Below are 23,087 nucleotides of genomic sequence, written 5' to 3' on the forward strand. Positions count from 1 at the left end.
AAGGAACGATAAAAAAAATTGTTGTATATTTGGGCCCACTTAATTCGTGCGTTTTAGTTCTAGTTAGTTAAAGTCTCTTCAGACATCAGGATGGCATCAGATTTTCTCTAAGGTGGAGACAAAAAAATAAGTTTCTCCACCTTCTCCATTCAAAATCCATGAAAATCGGACCGCACTCAGACAATCAGTACAATCAGTTTGTGTATTGTCATAAATTCGACAAAAGCTACTTTTAAACCAGGAAATTTAATTTCTGCTCCTTAATCGCTGGCCATACACTCCCTGACAGAAGTTATGTAGCTTATCCATGTCATGTAAATAAAACTTATAACCTGACGTTAAATTCATCCATTGGTTGTATAAATTATTCTTTTGAAATCTGAAACCCTCCGAAATGTGGTTTAGGTTAAGAAAATAAATTGGCTCCAATGCAGAAATATTGATCGTTTAATGGACACAGAATGGTCAGATTGTGGCAAGACAAAAGTTTTGTCACCTGGTCATATAATGCACCCAATCCTAGTTTACATCCTCACTTGTGCTCAGTAAATGATCGGTTAATTAGTATGTGTGTATAAAAAGAAACCCAGCACCCCAGACTTTCATTTGAACTGTAACTTGAGCTCTGCCAACATGCCAAAAATCCACCCTGCGACCAAAGCCTGGATTATCAAGAGGCTGAAGACCACATCCACTGCAGAGGTGGCTGGCACCTTTAATGTGTCTCAGCGTCAAGTACAAAGAATTAAAAAAAGATTTGAAGAGACTGGAGATGTGTTTGACAAGCCCAGGTCTGGCAGACCCCGCAAGACAACTAGTAACATAGTAACATAGTTAGTAAGGCCGAAAAAAGACATTTGTCCATCCAGTTTAGACTATATTCCATCATAATAAATCCCCAGATCTACGTCCTTCTACAGAACCTAATAATTGTATGATACAATATTGTTCTGCTCCAGGAAGACATCCAGGCCTCTCTTGAACCCCTCGACTGAGTTTGCCATCACCACCTCCTCAGGCAAGCAATTCCAGATTCTCACTGCCCTAACAGTAAAGAATCCTCTTCTATGTTGGTGGAAAAACCTTCTCTCCTCCAGACGCAAAGAATGCCCCCTTGTGCCCGTCACCTTCCTTGGTATAAACAGATCCTCAGCGAGATATTTGTATTGTCCCCTTATATACTTATACATGGTTATTAGATCGCCCCTCAGTCGTCTTTTTTCTAGACTAAATAATCCTAATTTCGCTAATCTATCTGGGTATTGTAGTTCTCCCATCCCCTTTATTAATTTTGTTGCCCTCCTTTGTACTCTCTCTAGTTCCATTATATCCTTCCTGAGCACCGGTGCCCAAAACTGGACACAGTACTCCATGTGCGGTCTAACTAGGGATTTGTACAGAGGCAGTATAATGCTCTCATCATGTGTATCCAGACCTCTTTTAATGCACCCCATGATCCTGTTTGCCTTGGCAGCTGCTGCCTGGCACTGGCTGCTCCAGGTAAGTTTATCATTAACTAGGATCCCCAAGTCCTTCTCCCTGTCAGATTTACCCAGTAGTTTCCCGTTCAGTGTGTAATGGTGATATTGATTCCTTCTTCCCATGTGTATAACCTTACATTTATCATTGTTAAACCTCATCTGCCACCTTTCAGCCCAAGTTTCCAACTTATCCAGATCCATCTGTAGCAGAATACTATCTTCTCTTGTATTAACTGCTTTACATAGTTTTGTATCATCTGCAGATATCGATATTTTACTGTGTAAACCTTCTACCAGATCATTAATGAATATGTTGAAGAGAACAGGTCCCAATACTGACCCCTGCGGTACCCCACTGGTCACAGCGACCCAGTTAGAGACTATACCATTTATAACCACCCTCTGCTTTCTATCACTAAGCCAGTTACTAACCCATTTACACACATTTTCCCCCAGACCAAGCATTCTCATTTTGTGTACCAACCTCTTGTGCGGCACGGTATCAAACGCTTTGGAAAAATCGAGATATACCACGTCCAATGACTCACCGTGGTCCAGCCTATAGCTTACCTCTTCATAAAAACTGATTAGATTGGTTTGACAGGAGCGATTTCTCATAAACCCATGCTGATATGGAGTTAAACAGTTATTCTCATTGAGATAATCCAGAATAACATCCCTCAGAAACCCTTCAAATATTTTACCAACAATAGAGGTTAGACTTACTGGCCTATAATTTCCAGGTTCACTTTTAGAGCCCTTTTTGAATATTGGCACCACATTTGCTATGCGCCAGTCCTGCGGAACAGACCCTGTCGCTATAGAGTCCCTAAAAATAAGAAATAATGGTTTATCTATTACATTACTTAGTTCCCTTAGTACTCGTGGATGTATGCCATCCGGACCCGGAGATTTATCTATTTTAATCTTATTTAGCCGGTTTCGCACCTCTTCTTGGGTTAGATTGGTGACCCTTAATATAGGGTTTTCATTGTTTCTTGGGATTTCACCTAGCATTTCATTTTCCACCGTGAATACCGTGGAGAAGAAGGTGTTTAATATGTTAGCTTTTTCCTCGTCATCTACAACCATTCTTTCCTCACTATTTTTTAAGGGGCCTACATTTTCAGTTTTTATTCTTTTACTATTGATATAGTTGAAGAACAGTTTGGGATTAGTTTTACTCTCCTTAGCAATGTGCTTCTCTGTTTCCTTTTTGGCAGCTTTAATTAGTTTTTTAGATAAAGTATTTTTCTCCCTATAGTTTTTTAGAGCTTCAATGGTGCCATCCTGCTTTAGTAGTGCAAATGCTTTCTTTTTACTGTTAATTGCCTGTCTTACTTCTTTGTTTAGCCACATTGGGTTTTTCCTATTTCTAGTCCTTTTATTCCCACAAGGTATAAACCGCTTGCAGTGCCTATTTAGGATGTTCTTAAACATTTCCCATTTATTATCTGTATTCTTATTTCTGAGGATATTGTCCCAGTCTACCAGATTAAGGGCATCTCTAAGCTGGTCAAACTTTGCCTTCCTAAAGTTCAGTGTTTTTGAGACTCCCTGACAAGTCCCCCTAGTGAAAGACAGGTGAAACTGCACAATATTGTGGTCGCTATTTCCTAGATGCCCAACCACCTGCAGATTTGTTATTCTGTCAGGTCTATTAGATAGTATTAGGTCTAAAAGTGCTGCTCCTCTGGTTGGATTCTGCACCAATTGTGAAAGATAATTTTTCTTGGTTATTAGCAGAAACCTGTTGCCTTTATGGGTTTCACAGGTTTCTGTTTCCCAGTTAATATCCGGGTAGTTAAAGTCCCCCATAACCAGGACCTCATTATGGGTTGCAGCTTCATCTATCTGCTTTAGAAGTAGACTTTCCATGGTTTCTGTTATATTTGGGGGTTTGTAACAGACCCCAATGAGAATTTTGTTACCATTTTTCCCTCCATGAATTTCGACCCATATGGACTCGACATCCTCATTTCCTTCGCTAATATCCTCCCTTAAAGTGGACTTTAGACAAGACTTTACATAGAGACAAACCCCTCCTCCTCTCCGATTTTTACGATCCTTTCTAAACAGACTGTAACCCTGTAAGTTAACTGCCCAGTCATAGCTTTCATCTAACCATGTCTCGGTTATTCCCACTATGTCAAAGTTACCTATAGATATTTCTGCTTCTAGTTCTTCCATCTTGTTTGTCAGGCTTCTGGCGTTTGCGAGCATGCAGTTTAGAGGATTTTGTTTTGTTCCAATCTCCTCGCTGTGGATTGTTTTAGAAATGTTCTTACCTCCCATCTGAGTATGTGTCTGCTCAGGAGGAACGTTTGTTGGTTAGAAAATCCATAGCAAGCCCCTCTTCCACTGCAGCAGAGCTCCAACAGGCCTGGTCACCTCAGGTCCCTGTGTCAACTAGAACAGTTTGTAGGATTCTGCCTCGAAATGGCCTCCATGGTGGAATCAGTGCCCAGAAGCCAGCACTAAACAAAAGGCAAATAAAAAAACTGTGTGGCATTTGCAAAGTCCCACAGCCTGCTAAACACATGGACGCTGGAAAAGTGGCAGAAGGTGGATTTCTCTGATGAATCTTCAGTAGAATTACACCACAGCTGCCGCAAATACTGCAGGAGACCTACTGGAGCCCGTATGGATCCAAAATACACCCACAAAACAGTTAAATTTGGTGGTGGAAAGATCATGGTCTGGGGTTACATTCAGTATGGGGGTGTGCGAAACATTTGCAAGGTGGAAAGCAATATCAAAAGCCTAAAATATCAAGAAGTATTAGCTACCTCTTATATACCAAATCATAAAAGGGGTCAAATTCTGCAGCAGGATGGTGCTCCATCTCATACATCCATCTCTGCAACAAATTTCCTCCAGGCAATAAAGATCAAGGTGCTCAAGGACTGGCCAGCCCAGTCACCAGACATGAACATCATTGAGCATGTTTGGGGTAGGATGAAAGAGGAAGCTTGGAAGACAAAACCAAAGAATCTAGATGAGCTCTGGGAGGCATGTAAGACTGCATTCTTTGCTATTCCTGATGACTTCATTCATAAATTGTATGATTTATTGTTGAACCGCATGGTTGCAGTCCTTCAAGCTCATGGAAGTCACACAAAATATTAAATATGACTCTAATAGCACCACAACTTCATTCACCAATGTTATGCAACATATATTTATATGTTAATTTAATTATTTGTTAATTATAACATTACTTTCTGTGGGTGACAAAACTTTTGTCTTGCCAAAATCTGACCATTCTGTGTCCATTATCTGATCAATATTTCTGCATTGATGCCAATTTATTTTCTTAACCTAAACCACATTTCAGAGGGTTTCAGCTTTCAAAAGAATAATTTATACAACCAATGGATGAATTTAATGCCAGAATATAAGCTTTTATTTACATAACATGGATAAGCGACATAACTTCTGTCAGGGAGTGTATATAAAGTGGGTGAAAATTTGCTTACCTCGACCTACACCTGCAAGAGGAGGGATCCACTAATACACAGTGAGCCCATTTTTACATTTCCCATAAGCGTTTGTCTCAGCTTAATGGCCTCAATGGCAAATATCCCTAGTTATTCAGCGATGCAGGAGATCGGGATGTGTCACTACAAAAATTTGGCAGAATTGTCATTTGGGACCTAATAAAAGTTAGAAATCCTTCCCAAAATAGCTGATTGAAGAAACACTATAGGCAAAGGCGATACACTTTGCTGCGTAGAGTAGAGTAGTGCCAGAGTGCCCGCTGCATGGCACACACAGCTCCTATAGGCCTCTCATTACCAGTTATGCCATTATCGGTTTTAGGCCATGTTCACACATTCAGTATTTGGTGAGTTTTTAATATCCGTACTTGTAAGACAAAACCAGGATTGGGTGATAAATACTGAAGTGGTGACGTGTTTTCTATTATACTTTTCCTCTGACTGTTCCACTCCTGATTTTGGCTTATAAACACTGATGTAAATTACTGACAGTGTGAACGTGACCATACAAGAGGTATTTAATTGCACGGCTTATGTAGGATTGCAAAACCAAGTTTTATTTTGCCCCCAAAAATCAGAATATTGCACCTATTTTAGGCAAATGGTGCAGAGCTGCAATATCAGGGCAGGGCAGCACGGTGGCGCAGTGGTTAGCACTGCAGCCTTGCAGCGCTGGAGTCCTGAGTTCTAATCCCACCCAGGACAACATCTGCAAAGAGTTTGTATGTTCTCTCCGTGTTTGCGTGGGTTTCCTCCGGGCACTCCGGTTTCCTCCCACATTCCAAAGACATACTGATAGGGAATTTAGATTGTGAGCCCTATCGGGGACAGTGATGATAATGTGTGCAAACTGTAAAGCGCTGCGGAATATGTTAGCGCTATATAAAAATAAAGATTATTATTATTATTATTATATCAGACACAGCCAATGGAGAAGAGTGGCGCTGTTCTGGGAGAGAAAAAAAACAGACTCTTTTTTTCTAATCTTCATATGACTGAAATAGAAGTGAACAACAATTTCATTATTTTATTGTGTTCCCCCCCCCCCCCCTTTCCCTCGGCTGTGAGAAATACTTTTTAATAACATCTGATGATTTATTTGTAAAAAGCAGAAAATAATGAAATTTGTTCTTGGAACAGAAGTATTGAGGCCTGAGAATATTATCCCCTGTTCTAGCACAATATACTGTGTCTTGCGCTCTTTGGTCTCACTCCAAATGTACATTTTCCCCCTCCTATAACGCTACAGTAAGATATATTCTCTGGTTCTTGTCCTAATGTTCTCTGACCAATGTCCAAGTCATAAAATCATGTATGTGCCGATATGTGAAAGACCCCATCGAGTAAATTCTTGTCAAATGTTCATCTGATGGGGGAACGCACATTAACGAGTCCTAATCTGAGAAGAATCCGATACAGGTTGGAGAACTGTGGATTTAAGATATTAGCAATGGCCGACAGCATGGAGCGCTGGAATAAAGCACTTGTAACATGGGTCAGTGAACGCAGCACTGAGGTATTTCTCCATCTGGGGTATTGTTTATGGCACTGGGTGGTGAACTGCAATTTATGTACCATAACAACGCGTGATAAACTTCTGCTGACTTTTTATTTGTTAGATTGAAGTCAAACTTCACGTCCTGCAGGCCCATGATGAGAAAATAGAGAAAGTAAAGAAGCAAAAGACCAAAAAGATCCCTTAACTATTTTATTTTACTCTGTAAAGTTATATAAACCGTCTCAGCTTTCATGCGTTACATCATTTTCATGAAAAACTTATAGGAACCAATATGGCCCGCTTTACAGATCTCACCCAGCTTACTCCGACTCCCGAAAGTTTGCCTAATTACACAGTTTTGCGTCCTCTGCTCCAACACTACCACATAATATAGCACAACTGACGGTTCGGACATTAGAAAAGCTTGACGACAACCCTTGTAGAAGCTAGTGGTGGTCATATTGGTTGTCACTCAGCTTTACCAGATACAGACATAAATGAGATTTGATAAGATGACTTTTTATTAAGATTGAAAATGATTTTGGATCTAAGGGCAGAGACAGACTGCCGTATTTCTTGTGCGAGAGTCTCATCGTACACCTGGTACTGGCTGTCGGCTCTCCTGACCTGAGCTTGACAGCTGTATAGAAATGCATCATACTGTTTTGCTCCTGTCAAGAGAGGTGCCGGCCAGTGCGTGCAGTGTGATGCGACGCGATTCTCGCACGAGAAACACGGCAGTCTGTCTCTGCCTTAAGAATCCCTTCCATAATGTTAATGTTGTGCTGAAGTGATGTCTTGGTGCTCATGCACAGAGGTGTGTGACGGGACCTCCTACAGGCCCATATTATACCACTGTGTGTGTCTGAATTTTAATGGATTCCCTCACAATAATAGGGGGTCTGTAATACCATTGTGCAGGAAGAACTCCGGGGTAGATGACAACATAAAAATCTTTGATTGTGATGACCATTTGTATGTACGGATTACTAGCATGAGCCACCATGACTGGATTGTAGTAATATGCCCTCTATAAACCTAAATGCAGTCTGTATATTGTAAATGGTATAACCTTCTGCTTTTTCATAATCTCTCTCTCAGTCATTGTTTCTCTCTTTCTCTTTCACTCTGCCACTCTCTCCATTTTAACTAACAAAGCTGCACTCTGTAACGCTATAGCATGCAAACATGAAATATATGAAATTGCATTACTGCACTAGAAAATAGTTAAAATGAAGATACTTAGCACATAAATTGGCCAATTCATGTATACCCAGCAGCCAACGACAAGGCGATCCTCTTTGCTGGGAACCTAACATGTACCTCTCTGGGGGAGATAGCTCATATATGGGTAGGCTGGATCCTGATGTGATTAAAATCACCATAGGCTACGTATCTTCATTTTACCTATTTTCTAGAGCAGTAATACAATTTCAATTTGATATACGGTATTTCACTTTTGCATACCATAGCGTTACAGAGTTCAACTTTAATTTGTTAGATATATATGGAGGTGGCTACTCTTAGTTAAGCGCCTGTTCTTACCTGTTTTCTGTTTGGAAGAAACAGTCAGTCTTTGATATTTACACATAGGCTCTCATTATTGTACTTTCTCTTTTTCACTCTCCCGGTCTCTTTTTCTCGCTGTCTTGTGCACAAGCTCTCTTGCACTCTTGTTTTCGCTTGTCTTGCCCTGCCACTACTACTTTTTTTTCTCATGCTTGCCTTCTCTCTTGTGCTCTCACTTTCTCTCTCTGACTCTCTCTCAGATGTCTTCTCTTTTGCTTTCTTTCTCTTTCCCGGTCTCTCTCACAGCTCCTCCCTTAGGCTAGGTTCACACTACGTTAGTGCAGTCCGTTCAACATATCCGTTAAACGGACTGCACTAACGAAAGTGCCGGCACTTGCACAGCGCTAGCGCAGATGGAGCTTCTGCTAGCTCCATCTGCGCTAGCGGCGAGCTAGCAGTGACGGACCCGGAAACGCTGCAGGCGGCGTCTCGGGTCCGTCACTCAATGACGGCATATCGCTAGCGCACGCCCATTGTGGGCGTGCGCTAGCGATGCGCTCGCCACTGCTTGTAATGGCGGCGTTAACGGACTACGTTACACCACGTTATGCCGCGGTGTAACGTAGTCCGTTAAACGGGTTCACACAACGCAGTGTGAACCCAGCCTAATGCTCTCAGTTTCTCTTAGTCTTTGTGTCTCTTTGTCTCCTTCTCTCCTGCACTCTTGGTTTCTCTCTCTGTCCCTTTCTCTGTATTGCTCACCTTATATCTTGTGCTTTGTCTTTTTCTCTCTCCCTCTCCCTGTCTTTCTTTGTCTTTCTCCCACTTTCTCTAACTGACTGGCACACGTTTTCTCTTGCACTCATCGTCTCTTTCACACTCCTTTTCTCCTGCACTTTTGCTTTTTTCCTCTCTGAATTTCTCTTTCTCTCTTGTACTCTCGCTTTCTTTTTCTTTGTTGTTCTCTCGATCATACTCCTTGCTTGCCCTCTTTCTTTATTTCTCTTGGTTGAACTCCTTCCTTCTTGTACCCTTGCTTTCTTTCGATCTCTTTCTTTCTCTCTGTTATGCTCCTCTTTGCTTGCGCTCTCTTTGTCTTTCTCTGTCACACTCCTGTCTTGCATTTGTTCTTCCGTTCTCTCTGTTTGTTTTTCTCTCCGCTTGTTGTCCATCTCTCTTGTGCTCTTTTTTTTCTGATTCTTTTTTCTGTACTGCACTCATTTGCTCTTGCACATTCTCTCTGTCTCTCTTTGTCTTCCTCTCTGTCACAGTCCTTCTGTGCTGCATTTGTTCTTCTTTCTCTTTCTTTCTCTCTGTTTGTTGTCCATCTCTTGTGCTCTCACTTTCTGTTTCTTTGTCTTTCTCTCTGCTTGTTGTCCATCTCTCTTGTGCTCTTTTTTTCTGTTTCTTTTTCTGTACTGCACTCATTTGCTCTTGCACACTCTCTCTGTCTCTTTGTCTTCCTCTCTGTCACAGTCCTTCTGTGCTGCATTTGTTCTTCTTTCTCTTTCTTTCTCTCTGTTTGTCGTCCATCTCTTGTGCTCTCACTTTCTGTTTATTTGTCTTTCTCTTCTTGTTGTCCATCTCTCTTGTGCTCTTTTTTTCTGTTTCTTTTTCTGTACTGCACTCATTTGCTCTTGCACACTGTCTCTGTCTCTCTTTGTCTTTCTCTCTGTCACAGTCCTTCTGTGCTGCATTTGTTCTTCTTTCTCTTTCTTTCTCTCTGTTTGTTGTCCATCTCTTGTGCTCTCACTTTCTGTTTCTTTGTCTTTCTCTGTGCTGCACTCCTTCGCTCTTGCACACTCACTCTTTCTCTGTCGCACTCCCTTTCTCTTGCGCACTCATTCTTTCTTTCTTCCCCGCTCTCCCTCCCTCAGTAGATTTGGTAGTGGCACTGTGATGTTATATAGAGTTAAATCTGTGACTTAATGCAGCTAAAGATCATTATTATAACCATGAATGAAACTACTGGTTACACAAGACACAGCAGCAATTTTGAGGTCTGACCTTCAATTCAGAAGAATGCAGCAGAGGAATTCATTGCCTCCGCTGAATGTGAGTGACAGGTACCCTTGTAAGCCCGCTGACTTTATAATCAAAATGAATTTCCTGGTGCTTGAGTGGCCACTTAAGATTTCCACACAAGTGCTAACCATAAATGATTGAAGATAAGTCACATACAGTAAAATTGTTTTATTGTTGGCACTGAATGTGCATAAAATAGCCATGAACTCAGATTTAATCTAAGATTGTGTCTCCGAGGAGAAGGTCGAGATGTCTCGTCAAATCGGTTCTTTGGTGGGAATTTCGGATGCGGAAGAAAAATATATTTGTATTTGTAAAAGAGCAGAGAAGCCAAGAAGAAATTCATTTCTCCACTGACTAACCTGGAGAATGCTGGATTAATGATACTGGATTAAAGAATTTCCCGTAGGCTAGAGAATTGGCCGGTCCAGTTTAGCATGAGGGTCCTTACACCTGTACAGCCATCTGTGGGTAATGTTTCTTCCCCAACTAGGGGGTAGGAGACTAGTGGGTATGCAACTTAGCTCTCCTCTAGCGGAAGGAAAGCTGCCCTCAAGTGTCACCTATTGAACGTTGCTAATCCTAGATTTAAATCCCTGGCCCATTGACACAAGACTAGTAACACGACTTAAAGAAAGCCTGTCTCCATATCTAAGGTGACCAGTTTTTGTTCTTATTTTATTCCCACTCTTCCTCTGATTATTCCATTTATTTATTTATTTTTAATTCCGCCATACAGTTTTAGTGATATGGGCTCATTTTTATGGTCTTTATCAAGAGGGAGGGGCTCACAGGATTTACCGTTAGTAATGAGAATATAAATTGGCCCTAAATTAAAAGACCCATATCTCTAAAACTGTATGGTGGATTTAAAAAAATAAATAAAAGAATGCTCATGGGAGCAACTAGACTGCAATGCGAGAAGCATCATGTTGGCTCAGCGGTTAGCACTGTTGCTTTGCAGCTCTGGGGTTCTGGGTTCCAATCCCACCAAGGACAACATCTGCAAGAAGTTTGTATGTTCTCCCCGTGTTGGCTTGGGGTTTGCGCTACATAAGTCAGATAAATAAATAAAACCTGTCCACTTTTGATCTGGTAAGAAGTCTACTTCACGGCCCCCTACACATTGGATGAAAGTCGGCTGAACACTTCTATTTTGGTGTGACCGGGTGATCATCTGGTGTGACTCTATACAGATAATGTCAGAGGAGAGAGGGATCAGGTAGTTGGCGTTTCGAAAGCTGATCCGTTGCTTTGAGGAGAGATAATACACCTCTGGGAGCGACTTTCTCCTCTATTCCCATTGAAAACACATGAAGGGTCCGAGCACGCAAGTGTATGGGGGAGTCAGGAAAGATAATGTTTGGCAGACAGCTGTCTCATGTTTATGGAATACCCTGGTTTAGGGAAAGAGGGGAAAAAAAAAAAAAAAGAGACAAGTGCGGCGCTTCCTCTGAGCGTAATACATTTTTACCAACAAGTTAAAAACATTTCTTTTATTTGTAGTTATGCTCACCTTCTATCGGTAAGAAATGCACGTTGAGATTCTCAAGGAATCAATTCTTTAGGCAACTCTTCTTCGTATGTTGTATAATCCAATAAGGTGTGCAGCTCACTTTGGAGAACTATGTGTTGATCCTGCTTCAGATCCACATAGGTGGCAATTTCAAAGAGAAAAAAAACAAAACAAAAAAAAAAAACTCCAAGTAAATGTGGCGCTAAGCACCTACGGATTTTTTTAATTCATCCACTTCAAGTGAAAAATGTTAAAAAATTCATTTATTTTCTCAAAATAAAATATATTTGTAAATTTTTTTAAAAAACAGTACAACGCGTTTCGGCTGCTATTTTTACAGTGCAGCCTTCATCAGGTAGTAAAAAAACAAAAAGAACAAACAATACAATAAGCACTATAAAATGATGTTACAACCTCCAAGTTCTCTTATTTATGAGGGTTCCTAGAAGGGATTAGCAGGGCGGGACCGGGGATCAGGTTCTCCTTTCCTGATGACTTACTACATGGTAGCCTCTAAAGAGACACATTTATCCTATATATATAAAAGAGCAGTTTAGTACTTCTATTCTATCCAAAATGAGCTTTTAGATACATGGTATTACACTGTTACGAACAAACACAACATTAAAAATATAGGTATATACACAATCATAAATATGATTCATTCCAATACCTCATCAATATATTTAAAAAAAATATATATAAAAAAAAAAAGGGAATTCTCCCTTTTTTTTTCTTTTTTTTCCCTTCCCCTCTCTTTTTTTTTTTTTTTTTTTTCTTTTCTTTTTCTTTTCCCTTTTTTTTCTCTTTTTTTTTTTTCTCTTTTTTTTTCTTTTTTTCTTTTTTTCCTTCCCCCTTCCTTTTTGTGTTGTTGTATTGACACATGCGCGAACGACTGAGCTATTTATGACAAACCCTTACACATTCTCTACTACATCATTAAGTCCATTTGAGACACTTATCCACAGACAAGCTGCTAGCAGGGTTACTGTTTCACCCTGTGAAGCTGATGTAGAGCGCCCATACCTATGGATATTTAGACCCACAGTCACTGTGTAGCATGTGTTTTGCGCCACTGTTTTTGATCTATAAAACACAGAAAAACCACACAGGGCTTCTCCGGTAACGCATAGGCCCATAGTAAGATTTGGGTTCTGCTATAGTGTTTCACACAATTTTAATAATTTGCATGTGGGAAAGTAGCAAGCGTCATTGCAGAAACCTAAAAAATGTAGCATTTAACAAAAGTCGTGCCCAAACCACCTGCAAAATAACAAACCTAGCAGGTACCTACGCTTCCTAGGTCCAGCGCCGACTCTCTGCCGCTGCTTTGGACTGTTTGTTGTTCCTGCTGTGGTGGTGTCCCGACTATAATGCACATCACTGCTGCACACAATCACTAAGCACAGCATGTGAGCATCCCTTGTGTTTATTTTACAGGTATAAAAGCTTTTGGGGTCCACTTAATGTGGAAAACCCCTTTGGGTTAGGTTCCTTTGAGTTTTTAATGCTGCATATTTTCACTGTACATAAAAAAACGCAGCATCTCGGGGTACGTTCCCACAGTCAGTAAACGCTGCGGGTTGGATTCTGCGTACATCTGCAGCGTCCAACCCGCAGCGTCCATATGTTACAGCATAGTCGATGGCATTTATAGAAATCCCATCTCCACTGTTCATGCTGAGACACCTGCGAATAACCTGCAGAGACGGACATGCGGCGCGTCCTTCCAGACTGCAGTATGTCTATTTATCTTGCGGAGACAAAGATAAATATCACCCATATAATGTATTGGGGTGCGGTGATTCCACACGGTTCAATTAACACATGCAGAATCACCTGCGTTAAAAAGCCGGCAGCGCTTTGGACCAAGCGGACACGTGCTGCGTCCAAAGTGTTGCCGATTACTGACCGTGGGCACATACCCTTATAGTTCCAACAAAGTGGGTGGTATTTATAGATATTTCATGTTTAGATTTTTCTTCACTGTGTAAACTGACCTGCGGTGCATGTAATTTTCTCTTGTGGACTTTCCTCATGGAATTGTATTAAATGCGGACTACCTGCAGGTATAAAATGCATGTAATCCGCTTATGACTTTATTAATGAAAACCAAATAACAGGAAGTTTCCGATAAAAGGCAGCTTAATTTAAAACATGACATACCAAAAAGAGACAAAACCGCAGCAATAAGAACACTTGGGGTACAAGACAATGAAAAAAATCTGCAACATCAAAAGCTCATCATGTTTGTAGTGTGTGAATGAAGATCACAGTTTTGATCTGTTGCAACAGTGTTAATGATAATTAAGGCGAGTACATGGCAGCTTGAGAGCTAGAAGCACTTGGGTCCTGTATGTTCACGCTAGTGCTGTGTTCACACAGTAGATTTGGTAAAGAAGGACATAAACCTTATATGATCCTGCACAATGTTCACACTGACATAACTATGGCCTGTGCTTCATTGCCAGAACCTGCTGTCCAATTTCAAAAGAAAATTGCGTGACCTCAGCTGTGGAAAATGATTCAATTGTTATGGACATTTTCCCTAAATGCCTGTGTGTAAATGCTTGTATTGAAGCTCTAGACGCTCTGCCATGTCTGGTTTACATAATCGTGATGCCGGTAGTTCCCTCTGACCAGGCCGCGCATACACCGCATGAATAATGAAATCCAGTTAAAGTAGTTAGGAAAGATACAGAGAAAATGACCCCGCCATTGGATTCTGGCTGTAGCAAACAATTTGCCTCACATTATTACACATGGGGGGTGGGAGGTGGTCTGATTTGTGTGATTATACAGTTGTGCTCAAAAGTTTACATACCCCGGAAGAATTTTTGCTTTCTTGGCCCTTTTTCAGAGAATATGAATGAATGATTTGGATGTTTTGGGTTGTCATTATGATTTAAAAAGAAAAAACACAGTAGTTTTGACAATAAATGGCTTCACCCAACCACTAACCATGAGTGGAGAAAAAGGTTTGGTGTTATCATTCATAATCTCTGAAAAAAAGGCCAAGAAAGCAACAATTCTGCCGGGGTATGTAAACTTTTGAGCACAACTGTGTATAATTATTTTTTTAAATCCTGTAAACAACAAAAGTTTCAAAAGTTTGTTTTTTTTTAATGAAAATTAATACAAGAGCGCAATAGGGTCCTAACCAAGTTAAAAGGTTGATGGATAAAAGTAAAACCGCTCACCTTATGTGGTTGTGTGAGACACAACACTTCTAGAGCCTGCAATCCAGATGCAGCAGCTTCCATTTAATTTTCAGTGTCAGGATTGGAAGTGTTTCTGCGCTCCCTGAAATCACGACAAAAGCAGTGGTAGGTAAAAAATGTAAGTTTGTCAACGCGTTTCAGAGTCCGAGTCCTTCTTCAAGACGGCCATACATGAATAGCCTAATAACAGACTGAAGATGCCGAAGAAACATCTTAGGCCACTTTCACACATTCAGTATTTGGTCAGTATTTTACATCAGCATTTGTAAGCCAAAACCAGGAGTGACACAATCAGAGGAAAAGTATAATAGAAACACGTCACCTCTTCTGTATTTTTCACCCACTCATGATTTAGGCTTACAAATACTGAATGTGTGAACATGGCCTGAAAAGTACCTTCATTGTGTTATACAGTCCTAGAACAGAACATTATATAAATTTCAGGTCCTGCAGACTCACTTTTTGAAAATCATGAGCATATTTTTTTTAAATCAGTGGTGGCCGGTTATCATTATCTTAATTTTCTAAAAGAGGTTGCGCAGCAGCTAAGGAATAATTAATTATCTATTGGTCACTGTGACCTGTAACAATGTAGTCCACCTGCATTTCATACGATTATATGGTCACAGAAGTCCCTAGTGAGCTGTAATGTGCCTATAATTTACAGCAGGGGAGCATTACCACATACACACGATGCCTTCTGTTTCTTATCACAACCTTCCTTCACCTCTTTCTCTTTATTTCCTATGTGAATTCTCATAATCTTTACACGCTACTCGCGTTTCTCCAGCTTTATCAATTGCATCCTTTCTTGCTCACTTTCTCCTTTTCGCTTTCTGAGATTTTATATCTCTTTCATTTTCTTCCAGCTTTTGCTCAGAAGACTCCTGCACTCTCTGCTGCCTCCTTTCTTCTTTCTCCTCCATCCTGTACCTCCCTTACAATGTGGCCTACACAACATGACATGATAACTAGGTGAGGTCTCCATGGCTGTTATGATGTGATGACATTGCCGGTACTTTATTACGGCTTGTTCTACATTGGCATTCGTCTTTAGTTATTTTGTTGGATTTTCATGTCTCTGAACCATAGAGCCCCGGGGGTCTCTGTTTCGATCATTCAGAAATGTATTGAGATGTTTGTAAATGTGTTGACATTTTCCTTCTCTAATCCAGTGCGGTATGCAATGACACCCTGAAATTAAACCTAAGACAGCGCCTGCTGGTATTTGTTACTGGCAATGTTAAGATTTTGTGCTTTTCATGTACAGGTTCTTCCGCATGACAGCAAAGCAAGACGGCTCTTTGTAACAAGTGGCGGGCTTAAGAAGATTCAAGAGATCTCCGCAGATCCTGGCTCCCCTCTCCAGGAATACATCAACACTATCAATAATTGTTACCCCGAGGAGATTGTCAAGTAAGGAAATACTTAATTCTTGGGAGTATTCATCGTTGTGCATGGATGAAGCCCGGCTATGGCAGATATGCCTGCCAAGAAGAATGACGTTAGCTATGATGCAAAAGTTGACAGCTTGAAAGAAAAGCTGGTAATATCTCAGAAGCTATTGATAAATTGTGATCAAGAAGGCTATACTGCTGCAATACAGTAAGCTGCGCATCAGTCTAAAATGGCTGATAACAGAACAATACACAGCAAATGTATCCTATCTATAGTATAAGTTATATGCACTGTGAAGATCTGAGGTTCTAAATTGTAATAATCACCTAGGCAGGCTAACAATGAAACTATTTTTTATTCCTTACATCCATGGTCTTACAGCAATTCCGAATAAATGGTCACAAGTCAATGTCCCCAGTCCACAAGATCCTCTCCTGGGGCCGATAGTTTCACTGTCCTCGTACCAGGCGATACCCACGGTCTCCCAACTTTTGGTTGCCCTATAGCTTTTGTATCTCCCACCAGTATAGTCACAGTCCATGCTTCATGCCACGATCTTAGCACATGTCTCCCGCTCCAGCTGGCAGCAACGGTCCTTATGTTAGTTCCTCACATCCAGACAATAGATATCATGGCCATAGCACATCAATCAAACTTCAGCCGGCAACAACACTCCTTAAGATAGTTCCTCACATCCACACGATAGATATCACTGCTGCACCATGTGTATCAATCTTCAGCTGGCAACAACAGTCCTTTAAGATGGTTCCTCACATCCAGATGATAGATATCATGACTGTAGCACGTGTATAAAGCTTCAGCCGGCAACCACATATAGTAAAATCCCAACTGGGATTCTCCAAATGTCTTTGTGGGTTCAGTGATGGGCGGATAACATCTTATCGGCGCGTGCTCGCTCATCACTATTAACTATAAAGACACAGCTTCTTCACAAAAAAAATGTTGCTAAAAAGTATGGGAGTCTTTTAGTCCACATGCAGCAACCTAGCTATGATTGAGGAGCACGCTGACACAGCGTCCTTCAAAATCAGGTAACTGCGTTTGTTCCTCCAGCCGCACACTTACAGATTTGAGGAGTGCAGAGCAGGAGAGAAAGCTACCAGGACCTGCGCAGATGCTGCACGTCCTGAGTAACTGAAGTACCATTCAGTCATGCGATCAGTCACATGGCCGGAGGAACCTTCAAAATGGGGTAACATAAAGTGTGTTTAAATATGTGTATATAGCTGAGCTGTGTGTGTTTGTAGCAGATGTGTGCGTATGTAGCAGAGTTCTGTGTGTATGTAGCAGGTCTAGGTGCCCTTGTATCATAGCTGTGTATATTTGGAAAGTTCTGTGTATGTAGGAGAGCTGTGTGCTTTTTTGTATGTAGCACAGTTATGTGCGCTTCTGGCTGAGCATTGTGTTTATGTAAGAGAGCTGTGTGCTAATGTAGCAGAGTTGATGTGTATGCAGAAGAGCTATGTGTTTTGTATGTAGCAGAGTTATGTGCGTGTCACGGCCTCCGTTCCTGCTGCCATGCCTGCCGCCTCCTTCCCCGCTCACCGGCATACTTACCAATTTCGGCACGCTGTTCCTGCAGGTTCTTGTCCTCCTCTTCTTGATTCTCCCTTACTTCCGGGATCTCGCCGGGTGCGCGTACGCACCTCACTCTAGCTCCCTCTGCGCACGCGCACCTCCTCTCTCTGATCTACAGGCGCTCCATACAACCACTCAGTGATCCTGGAGGATCCTGACCCGGAAGTCCTCCTGCATGCCGTATATTTCAGGTGACTCCTTCATCTACTCCTTGCCTGTCTGTCATTTGTGCTCATTTGACCCAGGTCCTCCTTTTCCTCTGCTCGGTCAGCCCTGTGTCTCTCTCTGCCCAGCCAGTCTAGCCTTCCCACCGTTCCTAGACATCCTTGCCTCGCCGTTCCTGCTCAGTCCGTCTTGTGATTTCTCCATCCCTTCTCCTTCTTGTGTCACCATCCTACCTATCCGCCCAGCGTCCTGTTTTCCCCAGTCAGGTCTACCCTCCGCTCCTTTCTCTGGGATCTCCTACTGCTTGTCCCCTGGTGCCAGCTTCCATGGCGATAGTCTCCCTCGGGTCTGCCCCTAACGCTCCCTGTATAGCGGGTGGTCTATCTGGCTAGCTCACCTGGGGGAGGTTCGTTGCCGTGGATCTGCGGGTTCACTCTAGGAGTTCTTAGTGTCTCACAGTGCGCTTGTTGCAGAGCATTATGTGTATGTAGCAGAGCTGTGGGCGTATGTAGCAGAACTATGTGCAAATGTAGCAGAACTGTGTACGCATGTAGCTGAGCAGTGTGTAGCAGAGTTTCACACCAATTCAGGTAGAACTGTGTGTATGTGCTTTGTAGACCTTTTTATATCCATTGTATGTGTGTGCTGTAAAGCTATATGTGTATAATACACATTCTGCAGAGATAAATTAACTAAGGATCTATTACCTCCTTATTCTACCTTAGTGAATGAAAATTAGCGATATTGACCCCTCCACTTTTTATACCGCTGGGGAAATGTTAATTAGTGGAAAATATGTAAGGAAGGGGGAGAGGGTAGGAGCTTGACACACTGTGAAGAATATCGGAATTGTTGCAGACAAATAAACCTTGTGGGTGCCGTACCTGATTGTGACTTGAAGAGATGAAAGGGTGATTCCAGGACATCCACCTAGGTGAAATAAAAGCTTCTTTTGTTAGATCAAGATCAAGACTAGGGGCACTGAAGTGTGCCAGAAATGTGTAAGGTTTAGAGGGTTTTCCCTCTTATTTTAAACTTTTCTAATAAAAGAATATTTTATTTTACCTGTGTGAATGTGCTGGAATCACGCTTTCATCTCCTCAGTAGAAAATATGTTTTTCCTAATGTTAGGAGTCTGAACCTGGGGTGCATCTTATAGTGAGGTGCCTCTTAAACACAGTATATATTTATGATCTTGCAAAGTTCATTTTCTTTAGCAAATTGTCCCTTAATTGACTCTTCCTCCTCTTCCTTTTCTGCATTAATTTCCCCTGTTTGTATTTCAGATATTACTCTCCTGGATATTCCCAGACGCTGCTGGAGAGGGTGGATCATTACCAGCCAGTGATTTCATGAGTTTGCTATTTATATTTAAATACTCTATTTTATTGCCTGCATTGAAAATCTACCTGTTGGGAGCACTATAAATATTTTATACTATGCTGTAAACAGAAATTAAAGATATATTACCCATCTTAAAGAGAGTCTTGTCTGAAAGAAGTACATTTATATTCCATTCAAAGGTGGTTGTAAAAAAGAAAATCAACAAAAAAACAAACAGTAAAAGAATGTATTTTAACAGGCACTTTTCTTTTTATGAAGGCAATTGAGATTAACAAGGAAATAAGAGTAACTGATTATTATTGATAAATGAGAGTCAATAAATGCAGCAGAAATCCACCCACTATTTTTAGTTTACAAATCGGTATCTATCAAGTACACGTTGTGCTATTAGTAAATTACTTTGTCAGTATAAGTTAAAGAGAATGTGTCAGTAGGAATTGTTTAAACCGAATCTGTCAGTAGAATAGACCCCCTTAAGTCACCTATATGGGCATGTAGGTGACAGAACATTAAATAAAATGATATCTTGATATCTGCGATCAGATGACTTATTCCAGAGAAATCTACATTTTTCTCGAGATGTAAATGAGCTATTAAGATCTATGGGCCGGACATAGATCTCCCAGAGAATCTGCCTCCAGAGCTTATTTTATTTGATAGAAGAGACAGCTGATGGCCGAACGATCCGCCGAAGCATCGCTCGGAAGACAGCCATCTAATGTGTATGGCCAGTTTTAGTTTCATAGAAGTGAATAAGACGGTGCTGCAGTACCAGAAACATCCAGACCTGTATATATGCCACTACGTGTGTATAGACAAAGAAGGGCCCCCTCTTCACTCTGTCAATAGAGAGGGGACAAGAGGACTGGGCCCCCACTGATCACACATTAGTAGCAAGGACTATCCATGTGCGGGACTTTACCCGTAAGGCTCTGTTCACACTGTGTTTGTGGTGCATATGCTGTAAGGCTGAACAATTGCAACTGTATGCCCGTTGACTGACATTGTCAATTATACTTTATAGTCCGCAGAGTAAAACTGTAATTTCATATATTGGGCTTCATATACTCTTTGAAGACATTTTGGCATATACAGTGCCATGTAAAAGTTTGGGCTCCCCTGGTCAAAATTACTGTTATTGTTAATTGTTAAGCCATTTGAAGATGAAATGATCTCTAAGAGGGTTGAAGTTTTGTATTTTAAGCAAAAAAACAATATATTGTAATTTTTTATATTTTTAAAATTACAAAAAAGAAAACTTGCCGATGCAAAAGTTTAGGCACCCTGTGTTAGGGGTCGAGTTTCTGCCGCTGCACAGGGGGAATCTCGAGCCATGTCTGCTGCGGTCTCCCATTCTGTATCAGCCGCAGTGGAGCCTGCTCACTGGAGACGTCGGTCCTGAGCGAGACGCTCAGCCTGATACTGTGCAAGGGGTTACTGCTGCCTTTCCAGGCTCTGCTTTTGTAGTCAGCGGCGAGCAGGCTTTTCTGGGACTAAGTCCTGCTTTGCACACACGGAGCATGCCCACGGGAGGACCTCTCATTGGAGGTCGGGGGTCACACTCTCAGGTCCTGTAGCAGCTCCAATTGGACCACTAGGAAGGTCCTTGTCTGCTGCAGCTATATAAGGTTCGCATGGCTGCACGGGCATTCGCTAGTATCAACCTATGTTTTGAGCTTTGCTACTTGGTGGTCATGTCTGCAAGTGGTCAGGGTTGGCTGAAATAAGCCCCTAGAATACAGGCACCTCCAGTGAGGAGTTTTGTATGCTTGGATTCAGGGCCCGGCTGAAATAAGCCCCTAGAATACTGGCAACTCTGGTGAGGAGTTGTTTGTGTGCTATGCTGTCTGCATGATTACTCTTTGCTTTGCTCAGAGAGGTAGCTGTGATCCTCTGTGAAGTTAACAGGGCACAGCGTTTTCATATCTTTGCGATTCTGTGAAGTTAACAGAGTTCGCTTGTACAGCCATATAGTGCCGCCAATTACTTTGCAGCAGATATCTCTGCACGGTGGACCCCGGGCTGCGAACGCACCTTGTTGTTTCCTTCCTATACTCGATGCGTTCCACTAGCCCTAACACCATGCCTGGTTAGTACTTTGTAACACATTCTTTTGCATGTATCACAGCTTGTAAACGCTTTTTGTAGCTAGCCAAGAGTCTTTCAATTCTTGTTTGAGGGATTTACATCAATTCTTCCTTGGAAAATTCTTCCAGTTCTGTGAGATTCCTGGGTCGCCCTGCATGCACTGCTATTTTAAGGTCTAGCCACAGCTTTTCCATGATGTTCAGATCAGGGAACTGTGAGGGCTATTGCAAAACCTTCAGCTTGCACTTTTTGAGGTCATCTATTATTATTATTATTATTATTATTGTTATTATACATTTATATTGCGCCATTTATTCCATGGCGCTTTACATGTGAAAGGGGCAAATATAGACAAGCACAATAAACATGAGCAATATACAAGGCACACACTAGTACAGAAGGAGTCTATTCTGGATTTGTAGAAGCCTACCTCTTTTCAACTTCAGCTTTTCACAAATGGTGTTATGTTTGCATCAAGAATTTGTTGAAATTTCATTGAATCCAATCTTCCCTCTACCCGTGAAATGTTCCCCATGCCACTGGCTGTAACAAACCCCCAAAGCATGCTTGATCCACCCCTATGCTTTTAATGGTTGGTGAGATCTTCTCTTTCTGAAATTATGTGCTCTTTTTTCTCCACACACACCTTTGGCCATTGTGGCCAAAGAGTTCTATTTTATCCTCATCGGTCCACAGGACTTGTTTCTAAAATGCATCAGGCTTGTTTAGATGTTCTTTTCCATACTTCTGATGCTGAATTTTATGGTGATGACGCAGAGAGGTTTTCTTCTAATGACTCTTAATTTTGCTTGGTCTTGAGACCTTATCTTGACCTCCACTGTTCCTGTTAACTTAAATTTCATAAATACATTTCGAACTGAGGAAAGGCCATTTGAAAAGGCTTTGCTATTTTCTTATAGCTTTCTCCTGCTTTGTGGGCCTCCACCATTTTCATTTTCAGAGTTCTAGGCAGCTGCTTAGAAGTACTCATGACTTCTGTTTTTTGTCACAAAGTTAGGGGAGCTTGGGTTTTTATAAAGCTGGGAAATTTGCATCACCTGGCCTTTTCCTAACAATTATCGTAAATAAGCCATAACGCTAACAGACTAATTAAGGTCTGAAACCTTGGTCAAAGCTATCTGAGCACACAAATCTCCAAGGGTATCCAAACTGTTGTATCCACACATTTTCCTTTTTGTAATTTTTAAAATGAAAAAAAAAAAAGAAATATATATATATATATATTTTTTTTTTTTTGGCTAAAATACAAAGGAAATGTCTCGTCTTTAATTTTATCCCTTTTAGATTAGAGATCATTTCAACTTGCTTAACTGTTCACAATAAGGCCGGCGTCACACTAGCGAGTTTTACGGACGTATGAGCGCATAAAATACGTCCGTAAAACACGCATTACACACGGCCCAATGATTCTCAATGGGTCAGGTCCTATCAGCTGTATATTACGCATCCGTATTATACGGCTTTCTACGGCCGTACAAAATCGCAGCATGCTGCGTTTGTCACCGTATTGCGCAAAAAATACGCCAATAAAAGTCTATGGGGGCGAGAAAAATACGGATTACACACGGACCAGCAGTGTGACTTGCGAGAAATACGCAGCGGTGTTAGAGAGAAAAGCCGGCAATTCAGTGCGGTGTACAGTAAAATCACACTGACAGCTTACAATAGAATAGGTAGAATAAATGTGTGCACATAGAATAGATATATATATATATATATATA

General features: G+C 41.3%; 1 protein-coding gene across 1 annotated transcript in view; it reads left to right on the forward strand.

Annotated features, from left to right (window-relative positions):
- Positions 1–19,392, forward strand: part of SPAG6 (sperm associated antigen 6) — a 236,242-nt gene extending 216,850 nt beyond the window's left edge. The window contains exons 10-11 of the mRNA XM_069729552.1: positions 16,021–16,166; positions 19,199–19,392. Coding sequence (XP_069585653.1) covers positions 16,021–16,166; positions 19,199–19,268 — 216 coding nt within the window. The 3' untranslated portion in view covers positions 19,269–19,392. The remainder of the gene's footprint in view (positions 1–16,020; positions 16,167–19,198) is intronic.
- Positions 19,393–23,087: the final 3,695 nt, after the last annotated feature.

This window comes from Ranitomeya imitator, chromosome 6 (assembly GCF_032444005.1).
Source record: "Ranitomeya imitator isolate aRanImi1 chromosome 6, aRanImi1.pri, whole genome shotgun sequence".
In the NCBI taxonomy this organism is placed as follows: Eukaryota; Metazoa; Chordata; class Amphibia; order Anura; family Dendrobatidae; genus Ranitomeya; species Ranitomeya imitator.